Source organism: Scyliorhinus torazame, chromosome 1 (assembly GCF_047496885.1).
Source record: "Scyliorhinus torazame isolate Kashiwa2021f chromosome 1, sScyTor2.1, whole genome shotgun sequence".
NCBI classification, from domain to species: domain Eukaryota; kingdom Metazoa; phylum Chordata; class Chondrichthyes; order Carcharhiniformes; family Scyliorhinidae; genus Scyliorhinus; species Scyliorhinus torazame.
This window is the reverse complement of record NC_092707.1, coordinates 234,840,897-234,854,763: the sequence shown is the minus strand read 5'-3', so window position 1 is coordinate 234,854,763 and position 13,867 is coordinate 234,840,897. Positions and strand designations below refer to the sequence as shown.

The 13,867-nt window shown below is 44.7% G+C and overlaps 1 protein-coding gene across 5 annotated transcripts in view; it reads right to left on the bottom strand.

Moving 5' to 3' along the window:
• Window positions 1-13,867, bottom strand: part of LOC140419553 (uncharacterized) — a 215,735-nt gene that overhangs the window by 95,906 nt on the left and 105,962 nt on the right. For all 5 annotated transcript variants that reach the window (XM_072503474.1, XM_072503458.1, XM_072503464.1 and 2 more), the window contains 2 exons: window positions 4,465-4,627; window positions 471-677 (listed from right to left, as the gene is read on the bottom strand). In XM_072503474.1, coding sequence (XP_072359575.1) covers window positions 471-677; window positions 4,465-4,627 — 370 coding nt within the window. The remainder of the gene's footprint in view (window positions 1-470; window positions 678-4,464; window positions 4,628-13,867) is intronic.

Sequence of the window (13,867 nt, the reverse complement as noted above, 5' to 3'; positions counted from 1 at the left end):
AATTTCACATGTCATGGCGGGATTCAACCCAGTTCCCCAGAGCACTCTGTCTCTCTGGTTTACTAGTCACATGACAATACCACAAAACCATTGCCTCCCCTTGTTCTCCCCTGTGTCCTGGCTGATATTTAGGTTTCAAGCAACACCTAAGACCAATTATCAGGTTATTAACTTATTGCTGTTTGCGGGACCTTGTGTGCACATTGATCGTCATGTTTCTTACATTACAACACTGGTTGCATCTTAAAAATATTTAATTGGTTTGGAATGTCTTGAGGTTGTGAAAAGTGCTATATAAATACAAGTAATATTGTTCTTTTCTTTCTTAAATGAAATACATTCATTATGCTGAACATTTCTGAATTATGCTTCAGCCTGTAACTTTTAAACATAGCTGTAACTTCTACCAAAATAAGCAATAAATGATTTCTAAATCAATGAGCAATATTTAATCATAGTAAAATTCATACTGGTGTTTCAAATTTCTTGCTCATAAAGTTGGCAGTCTCAGTTTTTTTCACAGGTTCTTGTCGATGACAATTCAACTCATCACGTAGCTCAATGTTTTCCTTGGTTAACGTGTCAATCTGGTATCGAAGGCAGCTGTGGGCATGAGACCATCTGGACTCATTTTTTCTGAAGTCTTCCTGGAGCTGACCAAGCTGTTGCTTCAAGAACTAATAATATTAGGGAGAAAGAGAACAGCAACCATGAATAGTAAGCACGAAGGAAATATTCCCAATTCTCTCCCCTCATCGAGTGGTGCGCTAAGGCAGACTTTCATTTGTTTCCATAGCTAGTTATTACTGGAACAGGTCACTTATCTGTCATCGAAGGCTTGTGGGGTGCTCCCCTGCATCAATTGTGGCTGACCAGGAGTCACTGGCATGTTTGGAAGGATTTGCAGGTTGACACGCAACCTGTTTGACTGCGTTATGAATGCACCTTCCTTGGCCATCAAGTCCTGGCGTGATTTAGAGGCCAGGATCTTACCTACTGCGCCACAAGACCTCCTACACTAAGTAAATATAGGGCTGGATTTATCATCATCAAAGCAGGTGGTGAGAGTCAGGATATTTCCGACTTGGTGGGCCCAACTCAGGTGAAAGTGCCTGAAAAAGTGGGATTTTTGTTCTGGGGGATAGGGTGGTAACTGGATTTGGACCCAAGGTTGACCCGAGGTCAGAGGCAGCCACAGGAACTGTTGGGTGTCAAGGTAGGCTGTTTAGAAGGCCAGCCTTGATACTCTGGGACTTTGTTCCAACTACAATGATATCAATAAAAGAGAAAACAGCCCTCTAGCCCCATACACATCCCTTCACCTTCAATCCAACTCTTGCACAATTGAAAGAAAGCTGTCAGTCAAGCAAATGTTTTCCCTGGGGTGCAGCCGTTTCAACAGAGCAATGGATTTCTAGGGGCTGGTTTAGCACACTGGGCTAAATTGCTGGCTTTTAAAGCAGACCAAGGCAGGCCAGCAGCGCGGTTCAATTCCCGTACCAGCCTCCCCGAACAAGCACCGGAATGTGGCGACTAGGGGCTTTTCACAGTAACTTCATTTGAAGCCTACTTGTGACAATAAGAAATTTTAATTTAATTTAATTTAAATTTAATTAAATTAAATTTAACAAAGGGGCATGGATAAAGCCTTTTAAACTTATCTTCCAAAAGCTTTCATTTCTAGACTATGGTTCATGACACCTCTAAGAGAACGTGAACATCGAGCTTTTAAAATCTTGCCCGATTCCACAAACAATGCTGAAGGCTAGAAGATACCTAAACCTGCAATGGAGCCAGCCAGGTGTAGGCTTTGAGCTCTTAAGCTCACACCCTTAAGTTACGCTTGTGAAAATTAGGGATATCGGGAATGAGGTGGAAATTCCAGAATCAAATCCTGACTGCCATTTTTAAAGATCCCTGCATGCTCCCTGATTCAGCGAAAATCCAACCCATATTTTAAAATAAAATAAATGCCACACATTCCGAAATATTGCAGTATACAAGTTCAATGTATGCTCTTAAAAAATGAGCTTGAAACTATGGGTAATGAGGGAACTTCTTAAAAAAGGCTTCAATTAATACCAGTGCTTCTCAGTTCTTCACATAAGTAAGGGTGTACCACCAATGCAGTCGTAAAATAGAATTGAGAAAATATTGACAAAACTAGAAGAAGGTCTATATCTGCATGTCAGACAATGCATGTGGAATATATCTTGAGGGAACAGGCCTTATAAGAATGGAAATCTTTTGTTTAAGGACATCTGACCATAACTAAACCACTCAGGAAATAAAATATTTTGTCATATAATTAACAAAATACTACTTCTGGAATATTTAACTGAAACCAAACATCTGAAAATAATTTTCCCAAATAGTGTGCAACTCTATAGGGTATTAGTACAAATTTTAAGCCCTCAACCAGGGTCCTTTGACCCAATCCGATGAACACTAGTTGGATAAGTTAACAAATGTATATATATATATTGTTATTGAAAATATGGAAAGATGTGTAATTTGAAACATGGAAGTCTGGCAATATCTGGTCTGAGAGAAACATGATAGGATACAGGGAAAGATCCCACAAAGGGTTAACAGCAACTGCCAGGAGCAGGATTGTAAAATGCAGATATCCTTGGTCAAGCAGGCTTAGCAAACAAGACAAACAGGATTTTGAATGAAGCCAAAAACAATGGCTCACATCTTCATTGAAAGTAACTATCTTAGTAAGGAGCTGAAAAAGAATGGATGAGGTTCAGTTGAATTTGGTGATAATTCTAAGTGTGAAAATTTGCTAATACCAGGTAAATTAAAGAAAACTGGAGACTATCAGTCTAAGAGAAACTTAATTCAAAGCCAAAATCAAAGTCAAAATTGAGCTGAGGACACAACTGGAAAATAAAACTATAGAAATGACAGGAATTAAAAGTAACTCCTCTTGAAACCAAAGCATTTTGAACATCACAAAGGAAACAATGTAATCAGATCTATGAGATGAAGTCATGTCAAAATGAATACTTCGTTGGATTAGACTGTTTTAGATCAAAGATACTTTTTACAATCAAAGTTAATTAAGAGTTACTTTACAATAACATCATAAAAACGTAATTGTTAGAAAGCGAATATAAACCGAGAGACAAGAGCAGAAACTACAAGAACGACAAGCAGAGCTCAGAGGGAGAGAGAGAGAAGCAGAGAAGGAACAAGCAGCTAGAGACAGATTACAATCAGCTCGGTCATGGGAAAGAGACAGGGCAGAGCAGCCGAGCTAAAATAACTAATACATCTAAGGAAGACTAGAATTTAAAGAGTAGGCAGATTCAGCTCAGAGATAGCTCTCACAGTTCTGTACATGGGAAAGATAGGACACAGCAACTGAGCTCATCAGCGAATACATCTAAAGAAGACCAGATTTTCAAAAGAAGATTGATTGTCAAGTTGGGCCTGAAGGTCCCTTCAACCAACCCAAAGGATCCAGAAGCAAGATCTTTTTACTTTTCTGTAAAGACAGTGATTGCATCTTTTAAAAAGAGAAAAAATATATATAATAAAATAACTTAAAAGTTTTAACCTGAAACAGTGGTTATTAGTCTACTTTACTTACTTAGCAATGCGGGACCTAGGATCGATGCTACAAAGTGGTAAGTAGATGAAATCTTCGGTGAAGGTGTGGGTTATACCGGGGGATAACTTGAAAATATAGTTTTGACCTGAATAGCACCCACTGAAGCTTGCATCGGAGTCGGGGAGTGAGAATCCCTGATCACCATTTAGAATGTCGGCCCTTTTTGGTATGGGGGGAATTCTAATAGTGGTGAGTTTTTAAAAACAATATACATACACATCAGTCGCAATTTCCATTTTTCTATGAGATTTCAATAATTGTATCAACCAATACATGACAATGTTTAACAATATCAGCACTTTTCACCATTAAGTATAGTCCAGCTATGTTTGCAAAATGGAGTTTCCATTATGTCCCCAATAGTGAAAATAGACCTGTAAGGATTCTGCCTGATTAATATCTAAGTCAGTGGAGGAGGACAGTGAAATTCATGTTGGGAAAGAAGAATTTGGTATCTACTTTTTCCATAATGCAAATCTGTCAGGGAGTAAAAGAGGATGTCAATTCACTGGTGTCCTGTCCACACTCCCTCCTCAAGATGGGTTTCAACCCTCAGAGCCTTTTTGGTCCTTCTTCTCGAGTCCCCTGTCCAAAGTCAGATTATTTGCTGAACAACAGCAAAGTGTTGTTTTTCCCGACAGGTAGGATGAGGAAGCAGGTCGCAAGTCCACCTCAGCAGGAACAGGAATCAAATCCTGTTAACCTGATCCACACACTAGCCATCGAGCCAATTGAGCTAACTGCAACCCCCCTTCTCCCCCCACCCCCCCTCCAACACCCTCCTTTCTTTTTGGTTAGTACTGACTGAATAGTATTTGTATTTTGCCAAGATCCTTACTTACCTCCATCTCTTCATTCTCTTTCTTATCAAAAGTTGCTTTGGTTACAGTGTTTTTTTCAGACAATCTCTTTGCTTTCTGCAGTTTCTTAATTTCCTCCTTCTTGTACTCATCTAACCGAGCTATTTCTTCAGTCTTCTCATGTTCAAACTGATCCATCCGTTTTCTAACAACAACAAAATGACAGATTCAATATGTCAAGTATACTTTACTGTTTAAGGGGTTTTAAGGCGGCACGGTAGCACAGTGGGGCGGCATGGTCGCACAGTGGTTAGCACTATTGCTTCACACGCCAGGGACCTGGGTTCGATTCATGTCTTGGGTCACTGTCTGTGCGGAGTCTGCACGCTCTCCCCATGTCTGTGTGGGTTTCTTCTGAACGCTCCAGTTTCCTCCCACAAGTCCCGAAAGACGTGCTGTTAGGTGGATTGGACATTCTGAATTCTCCCTCAGTGTACCCGAGCAGGCGCCGAGTATAGCGACTAGGAGATTTTCACAGTAAATTCATTGCAGTGTTAATGTAAGCCTACTTGTGACAATAAAGATTATTATTAAATTCCCAGGGCCAATCTTCTTCTAATCTTCCTGAGTTCAGATTGGGTGCAAACCAACTTTTTTACTCAGCCTTATTTGCAAGTTCAGGTCATGTTAACGGCCTCAATGCCATAATAGCAAATGACTGTGGCTTGGAAGAGCTTTACTTCCAAAAATTGGAAAGAAACTGGGGCTTTGACTGCAGATTTCTCTGGCTGCTGTCCAAAGCTTCTGAAACTTACTGTGGGTAATATCAGAGACCTTGTGGCATCGATCCCCCTCACCTATGGCACTGATCACATGACTGGTATGGTTTTCATCCTCTGCAATCTGGGAAACTGAGCAAAATCTTGCATACTGAGAAGCGATGCACTATTAAAAGTACTGCCTTCAATTGAACAGCGGACTGCCTACCCTCTTCAGAGGACATAAAATTAGCAACGGCACCACTTTGAATGAGATTGTTCTTCCTGGTGTCCTCGTTAAAATGTATGCCTCAGCTACCAAAACTAAAATGAACTTATTTGATTACTATTGCTGTTTCTGGAACATTACTGAATTGGCTTTAAAGCACTTGGAGATGTCCCGAGGTCATGGAAAGAGCTTTATAAATGCAAGTATTCTTATTTACTGTATTGGTCAAAGCCATGAAGCCAATAGAAATAATTGATAAATAATTCATGGATTAGATACCATTAATTGGTACAACAGCATTGAAATAAAGAAGTCCACAAATATTGTGAGAGGGGTCACAGAAGAGGTCTGTGCTGCAAGGATCCAAAAACGAAATGCCCTGTAGTGCAAAAAGAGGATGAATGGTCTAATCCACTCCATTAGGGTAAGTCAACCATCTGCTCACTCCAAACTCACACTTTCATAATGACAGCAGGCACTCAAAGGGTTACATTCCTGGGGCGGCATGGTGTAGTGGTTAACACTGCTGCCTCAAGGCACCGAGAACCCAGGTTCAATCCCGGCCCCGGATCACTGGCTGTGTGGAGTTTGCACATTCTAACAAAGAACAAAGAACAAAGAAATGTACAGCACAGGAACAGGCCCTTCGGCCCTCCAAGCCCGTGCCGACCATGCTGCCCGACTAAACTACAATCTTCTACACTTCCTGGGTCCGTATCCTTCTATTCCCATCCTATTCATATATTTGTCAAGATGCCCCTTAAATGTCCCTATCGTCCCTGCTTCCACTACCTCCTCCGGTAGCGAGTTCCAGGCACCCACTACCCTCTGCGTAAAAAACTTGCCTCGTACATCTTCTCTAAACCTTGCCCCTCTCACCTTAAACCTATGCCCCCTAGTAATTGACCCCTCTACCCTGGGGAAAAGCCTCTGACTATCCACTCTGTCTATGCCCCTCATAATTTTGTATACCTCTATCAGGTCTCCCCTCAACCTCCTTCGTTCCAGTGAGAACAAACCGAGTTTATTCAACCGCACCTCATAGCTAATGCCCTCCATACCAGGCAACATTCTGGTAAATCTCTTCTGCACCCTCTCTAAAGCCTCCACACCCTTCTGGTAGTGTGGCGACCAGAATTGAACACTATACTCCAAGTGTGGCCTAACTAAGGTTCTATACAGCTGCAACATGACTTGCCAATTCTTATACTCAATGCCCTGGCCAATGAAGGCAAGCATGCCGTATGACTTCTTGACTACCTTCTCCACCTGTGTTGCCCCTTTCAATGACCTGTGGACCTGTACTCCTAGATCTCTTTGACTTTCAATACTCTTGAGGGTTCTACCATTCACTGTATATTCCCTATCTGCATTAGACCTTCCAAAATGCATTACCTCACATTTGTCCGGATTAAACTCCATCTGCCATCTCTCCGCCCAAGTCTCCAAACAATCTAAATCCTGCTGTATCCTCCGACAGTCCTCATCGCTATCCGCAATTCCACCAACCTTTGTGTCGTCTGCAAACTTACTAATCAGACCAGTTACATTTTCCTCCAAATCATTTATATATACTACAAAGAGCAAAGGTCCCAGCACTGATCCCTGTGGAACACCACTGGTCACAGCCCTCCAATTAGAAAAGCATCCCTCCATTGCTACTCTCTGCCTTCTATGGCCTAGCCAGTTCTGTATCCACCTTGCCAGCTCACCCCTGATCCCGTGTGACTTCACCTTTTGTAATAGTCTACCATGAGGGACCTTGTCAAAGGCCTTACTGAAGTCCATATAGACAACATCTACTGCCCTACCTGCATCAATCATCTTAGTGACCTCCTCGAAAAACTCTATCAAGTTAGTGAGACACGACCTCCCCTTCACAAAACCGTGCTGCCTCTCACCAATACGTCCATTTGCTTCCAAATGGGAGTAGATCCTGTCTCGAAGAATTCTCTCCAGTAATTTCCCTACCACTGAAGTAAGGCTCACCGGCCTGTAGTTCCTGGGATTATCCTTGCTACCCTTCTTAAACAGAGGAACAACATTGGCTATTCTCCAGTCCTCCGGGACATCCCCTGAAGACAGCGAGGATCCAAAGATTTCTGTCAAGGCCTCAGCAATTTCCTCTCCAGCCTCCTTCAGTATTCTGGGGTAGATCCCATCAGGCCCTGGGGACTTATCTACCTTAATATTTTTTAAGACACCCAACACCTCGTCTTTTTGGATCACAATGTGACCCAGGCTATCTACACCCCCTTCTCCAGACTCAACATCTACCAATTCCTTCTCTTTGGTGAATACTGATGCAAAGTATTCATTTAGTACCTCGCCCATTTCCTCTGGCTCCACACATAGATTCCCTTGCCTATCCTTCAGTGGTCCAACCCTTTCCCTGGCTACCCTCTTGCTTTTTATGTACGTGTAAAAAGCCTTGGGATTTTCCTTAACCCTATTTGCCAATGACATTTCGTGACCCCTTCTAGCCCTCCTGACTCCTTGCTTAAGTTCCTTCCTACTTTCCTTATATTCCACGCAGGCTTCGTCTGTTCCCAGCCTTTTAGCCCTGACAAATGCCTCCTTTTTCTTTTTGACGAGGCCTACAATATCACTCGTCATCCAAGGTTCCCGAAAATTGCCGTATTTATCTTTCTTCCTCACAGGAACATGCCGGTCCTGTATTCCTTTCAACTGCCACTTGAAAGCCTCCCACATGTCAGATGTTGATTTGCCCTCAAACATCCGCCCCCAATCTATGTTCTTCAGTTCCCGCCTAATATTGTTATAATTAGCCTTCCCCCAATTTAGCACATTCATCCTCGGACCACTCTTATCCTTCTCCACCAGTACTTTAAAACTTACTGAATTGTGGTCACTGTTACCGAAATGCTCCCCTACTGAAACATCTACCACCTGGCCGGGCTCATTCCCCAATACCAGGACCAGTACCGCCCCTTCCCTAGTTGGACTGTCTACATATTCTTTTAAGAAGCCCTCCTGGATGCTCCTTACAAACTCCGCCCCGTCTAAGCCCCTGGCATTAAGTGAGTCCCAGTCAATATTGGGGAAGTTGAAGTCTCCCATCACCACAACCCTGTTGTTTTTACTCTTTTCCAAAATCTGTCTACCTATCTGCTCCTCTATCTCCCGCTGGCTGTTGGGAGGCCTGTAGTATACCCCCAACATTGTGACTGCACCCTTCTTATTCCTGACCTCTACCCATATAGCCTCACTGCCCTCTGAGGTGTCCTCCCGTAGTACAGCTGTGATATTCTCCCGAACAAGTAGCGCAACTCCAATTCTCTCTCTATGTGCGTGGGTCTCACCCCACAACCCAAAGATGTGCAGGGTAGGTGGATTGGCCACTCTAAATTACCGCTTGAGAAAATAAAAAATAAATAAATAAAGGGTTTTCACACACTCTTAGCAGAAGAGTCAGCAACATTGAATGTCTCATGCACACCTTAAGATCACCACCATCTAATCTATCATCTTTCACAAACATCATCTTCAGGCCTTGCTGGGGAGGGCTCAACCCACATAGCGGGGATGAACGCTACCCAACCTCTGCTCCATCCCTTCTCATCACATTCCATCTATTTGCCTTCATGCAAGCCAAGCTGGCCCACCACAGGAGGGCAAGATCCAAGATGGGATGAGGGACAGTAGACATCCAGGAGCACCCTCCCCTCAAGGATCAAGCAGCTGAGTTGGTTGGGGAGGAGAGGAATTGCTCCTGTGGTGAAGATGTTCCCCATCAGCCCAGTATGGGTGAGCACTTCATTAGTTAATCAAATCCTGACATTCACAGTGAGTGACATGCAACGTTGCATTTTGCCTGCGCTTGAACTAAATCTTTCTTACATGCAAAGCAGGCCCATATACTGGTCCAGTTAGTCCCCAGTCCACCTCAGATGAGGATCCATTTGATGAAGCCCCATCACTGTGTTCGCCTGCACCCTTCACCAGTGCAGAGACACACCTCAGTGGTTGCTAGATCTACATTAGACTCAGGGTCACTTTTTGAAGAATATCTCACTGGCACGTATATTTAGCAGTTGGAGGCATTGATAGCCGAAGTCTCTGGCACTCAGAGGACTGCTGGCGAACAGATGATTAACCATTATAAACAGCCATCACATACAAGCTGGAAAAGCAAAGACATAATGTGGAACTTCAGGTGGAGTTGCAGAGGCAGTGAACTGACTACAACAAAGGATGGAGGAGTCCATCTGTATTTCGTCTGATGTTGTGACTCTGCCATGCGTGTACCTCAAGGTCAACATGGGAAGAGTGGAAGCTGCCTTGGAGACCTTAGTCCAGCAGGTTCTGCCTGATTTGCGCTCAGACCTATGCTCCATCACTCTAGTCACAGGTGGGATACATCAGTATCTAAGGGAGAGGAGGGTGGGGGACCTCAGCCTACCTCCTCATCCCCTCCTTGTCAAAGAGTCAGGCAGGGGCTCTCAGGCACCCAAATGGAAGTGGATCAGCAACTGGACTGGGCCAGCCCCCAGGAGACGCAGAGTGTGCTGCCATCCCCAATTCCTTCTGTCTGTGGCCCCATTAGCACCTGCCCCACAGGTCAAGGAGGGTGCACCTGCCCCACAGCAGGAGACACAAAGCAGGCCAGGCTTCTCCAGGTCTTGGCCCCCAGGAGGACACCCGGCAAGATTGTCACAGACAACAGGGCATAGCACTCAGCAGACTGTCTCCAGCTCTGCTGCGGGTATCAGGGATGCGCCTAGACATTGCAGTCGGGTAAGAAAAATAAGAAATAGAGGGCCCAATAGCAGCATGGTGTTCACTCACTATTATATAATGCACCTTTGTAAATACATTTTGAGTTCATGTTAATTGTGTCATCATGTGAATTCTTCTTGCATATCAATCTATGTGGCCTCTTATTGTGACCCAAACTCACATTCCATGTTTGCCTTCCTTGGTGTGCCTCAAATTCATGTGCTGTTCAGCACTCACCTTAGTCTCTCGCCCCTTGTCATGTAGGGGAGTTGTGTCAAACCACATCCTGAAAGTTTCTGCACATTGAGATTTTATCTTTTAAACCTTGCAACACACTATATAGTTATATGTCCTGATATGTCTTGGAGGGTTAAATCTGAAGTTGCATCAACAATGAACTGTGTTCACTGTAAGTGTGAAAGCACATGACCTGGAACCATCATGGTCTCTACAATCATGTAAAAATCTCTGTGGCCGCTTCATGGTCACCTTCAGGTGGCAACAACAGTGCAATATGCAGTTGATGCAGGGTGCGTGCTGGTGTGCTGCCTTTCACCTCGCACACCAGCTATATTCAAGAATGAGGGCTTAGTGATCCTTCAGAGTTAGGGGTTCAAGGCTGAATGCTGACCTTGCTTGTGATGTCACTGCTTGCAAAGGCCTTTCCAATTACTGGCACGGCATTAAGCGGTAGGAGAAATATGCTCGGGTCACTTAGCCTGGATTTTACTCCTGCTGGAACCTTGCAGCTATCAGTGTGTTATGAGGATGCCTTCCATGTGGTGCTGCTGCAATGGCATCCTTACATGGAAGCTGACCATCATTGCCCTGCTCAGATTCTTGCCCTTCCAAGTCCTCCCCATCTGAGGAAATCTCTGCCATATCCATGTCTCCCTGTAGCAAGTGGTCGCCACTTTGAAGCGCCAGGTTCTGCAGGGTGCAACAGACTGATGTGGGACACCAACTCTGGAGAGTACTGCAGAGTTCCACCTGACCAAACAATGGAAGTGCGTCTTTGGGATGCCAATGGTTTGCTCAATGGCGGGCCTTGTCACAGAATGCGTAATGTTGTATCTCTCCTCCAAGGCACTTTGAGGATGACACACAAGTGTCATGAGCAATCTCTTCAGTGGGTACCCCTTATCATCCAGGAGCCAACCCTCTAAGTGCTGTAGGCCTTTGAATATATGTGACATCTGAGAGTGTCTCAGGCTGTCTGAGTCATGGGAACTCCCAAGGTACCTGACAGAAAGGTGCATGACATGCTTCTGATGATCACACACCAGCAGAACATTGATGAGGTGGAACCCTTTCCTGTAATTGAAGATGAGGCGCTGCTGCCAGGGAGCTCTTAAAGCGACCTGCTTGCAATCGATCATAACCTGCAGTCTTGGGAAGCCGGAGATTGTCGCAAACCCCAGAAATCCAACAGCTTGCCTAACTTCATCCATTGTGAAGCTCATATAATAATGAACTTTACTGGAGAGGGCATCCATCATCTTATTTATAACTTTATGTGTTGAAGCCAGGGAGATGCTGTATCGGTCCTCCTGAATGAGCCTCTTATAAGTTGAGAGTGGTGGTGACCTTCAAAGGCACTGTCAGGGTATGGCCTCCCAGTCCATGCAGTGTCAGATCCTCCCTCAGCAGGTGGCAGATAAGAGGCACCACATCTCTCGACAAGCATAGACATCCACCGTACTGTCTCTCTCTCTCTCTCATCCTCAAATCGGAGGGGTCTTCAGTATACCCTTGGTCATGCATGTGGGAAGGGTCTGACCTACCCAGCCTTTGGGCTTTCCTTGGGTACCCCTGGACTATGGACCTCAGCCTGGGGCTCTTCTCTAAGCTGTCTACACAGCTCTGAGCCCTTCTTCTCCTCTTCACTTGGAACAGTGCCATCATAAAGGCAGAATTGCCTGCAATCTCCTTCTTCCTGTTGCAGATAAATCCAAGAGATGAATGTATCTCACCCAACAATTTCAGACTCCCACACCAAAGCAGAAAGCCACTGCCTTTCCCTTAGGCTGTGCTTGCACTACCTGCCTTTCCCTGTCCCATCCTTGTAGCTGAGGCACTCCCTCAGATCATGGGACTCCGCATCCAGAAATCGATGGCCTTTCGAGGCTGGTCTTCGGAATGTGCCTGATAAAATGTGCAATTTGAGCTTACTATTTTCCAGGGCAGCTTTGAGGTGGTCATCCTGCCCAATCAGTATTGAAGGGTAGGATGTCCAGCCTCTGAAGTCGTTAGTTGCGGCGAAGGATGAGTTCATGGTCAGTATTATAAAAGTCCCCCTGGTACATGACAGTTCCAAGGGGCCGGAGATGGCAGGATTGCTGTGGGATAATTTGTCATTGAGCAGTTTGCAGACTTCTAAGGTGAGTGCATCTTGTTTTAGCTCTGCTGTCTCCAAACCTTGTCACTGATCGGACGTGGTATTCTTTTTAACCTGAACAAGTAGACCTCTTATTTGCAAGAGTTGTTTAGTTGTTTCACATTTCCCTCCAGAGATGTCTATGTCATTGGAGCGAGTGGACAGTGGGGGTGTAGAATCATAGGGTAGAATTCCTACAGTGCAAAAGGAGGCCAATCGGTCCATCAAATCTGCACAACCCTCTGAAAGAGCATCTTATCTCAGCTCACTACCGCACCCTATCCCAGTAACCCTGCCTAACCAACAAATCGTTGGACACTAAGGATTGGATTGGATTGGATTTGTTTATTGTCACGTGTACCGAGGTACAGTGAAAAGTATTTTTATGCGAGCAGCTCAACAGATCATTAAGTACATGAGAAGAAAAGGGAATAAAAGAAAATACATAATAGGGCAACACAACATATACAATGTAACTACAAAAGCACTGGCATCAGATGAAGCATACAGGGTGTAGTGTTAATGAAATCAGTCCATAAGAGGGTCATTTAGGAGTCTGGTGACAGTGGGGAAGAAGCTGTTTTGAAGTCTGTTCGTGCGTGTTCTCAGACTTCTGTATCTCCTGCCCGATGGAAGAAGTTGGAAGAGTGAGTAAGCCGGGTGGGAGGGATCTTTGATTATACTGCCCGCTTTCCCCAGGCAGCGGGAGGTGTAGATGGAGTCAATGGATGGGAGGCAGGTTCGTGTGATGGACTGGGCAGTGTTCACGACTCTCTGAAGTTTCTTGCGGTCCTGGGCCGAGCAGTTGCCATACCAGGCTGTGATGCAGCCTGATAGGATGCTTTCTATGGTGCATCTGTACAAGTTGGTAAGAGTCAATGTGGACATGCCGAATTTCCTTAGTTTCCTGAGGAAGTATAGTGCTTTCTTGGTGGTAGCGTCGACGTGGGTGGACCAGGACAGATTTTTGGAGATGTGCACCCCTAGGAATTTGAAACTGCTAACCATCTCCACCTCGGCCCCGTTGATGCTGACAGGGGTGTGTACAGTACTTTGCTTCCTGAAGTCAATTACCAGCTCTTTAGTTTTGCTGGCATTGAGGGAGAGATTGTTGTCGCTACAGCACTCCACTAGGTTCTCTATCTCCCTCCTGTATTCGGACTCATCGTTATTCGAGATCTGGCCCACTATGGTCGTATCGTCAGCAAACTTGTAGATGGAGTTGGAACCAAGTTTTGCCACGCAGTCGTGGGTGTACAGGGAATAGAGTAGGGGGCTAAGTACGCAGCCTTGCGGGGCACCGGTGTTGAGGACTATTGTGGAGGAGGTGTTGTTGTTCAT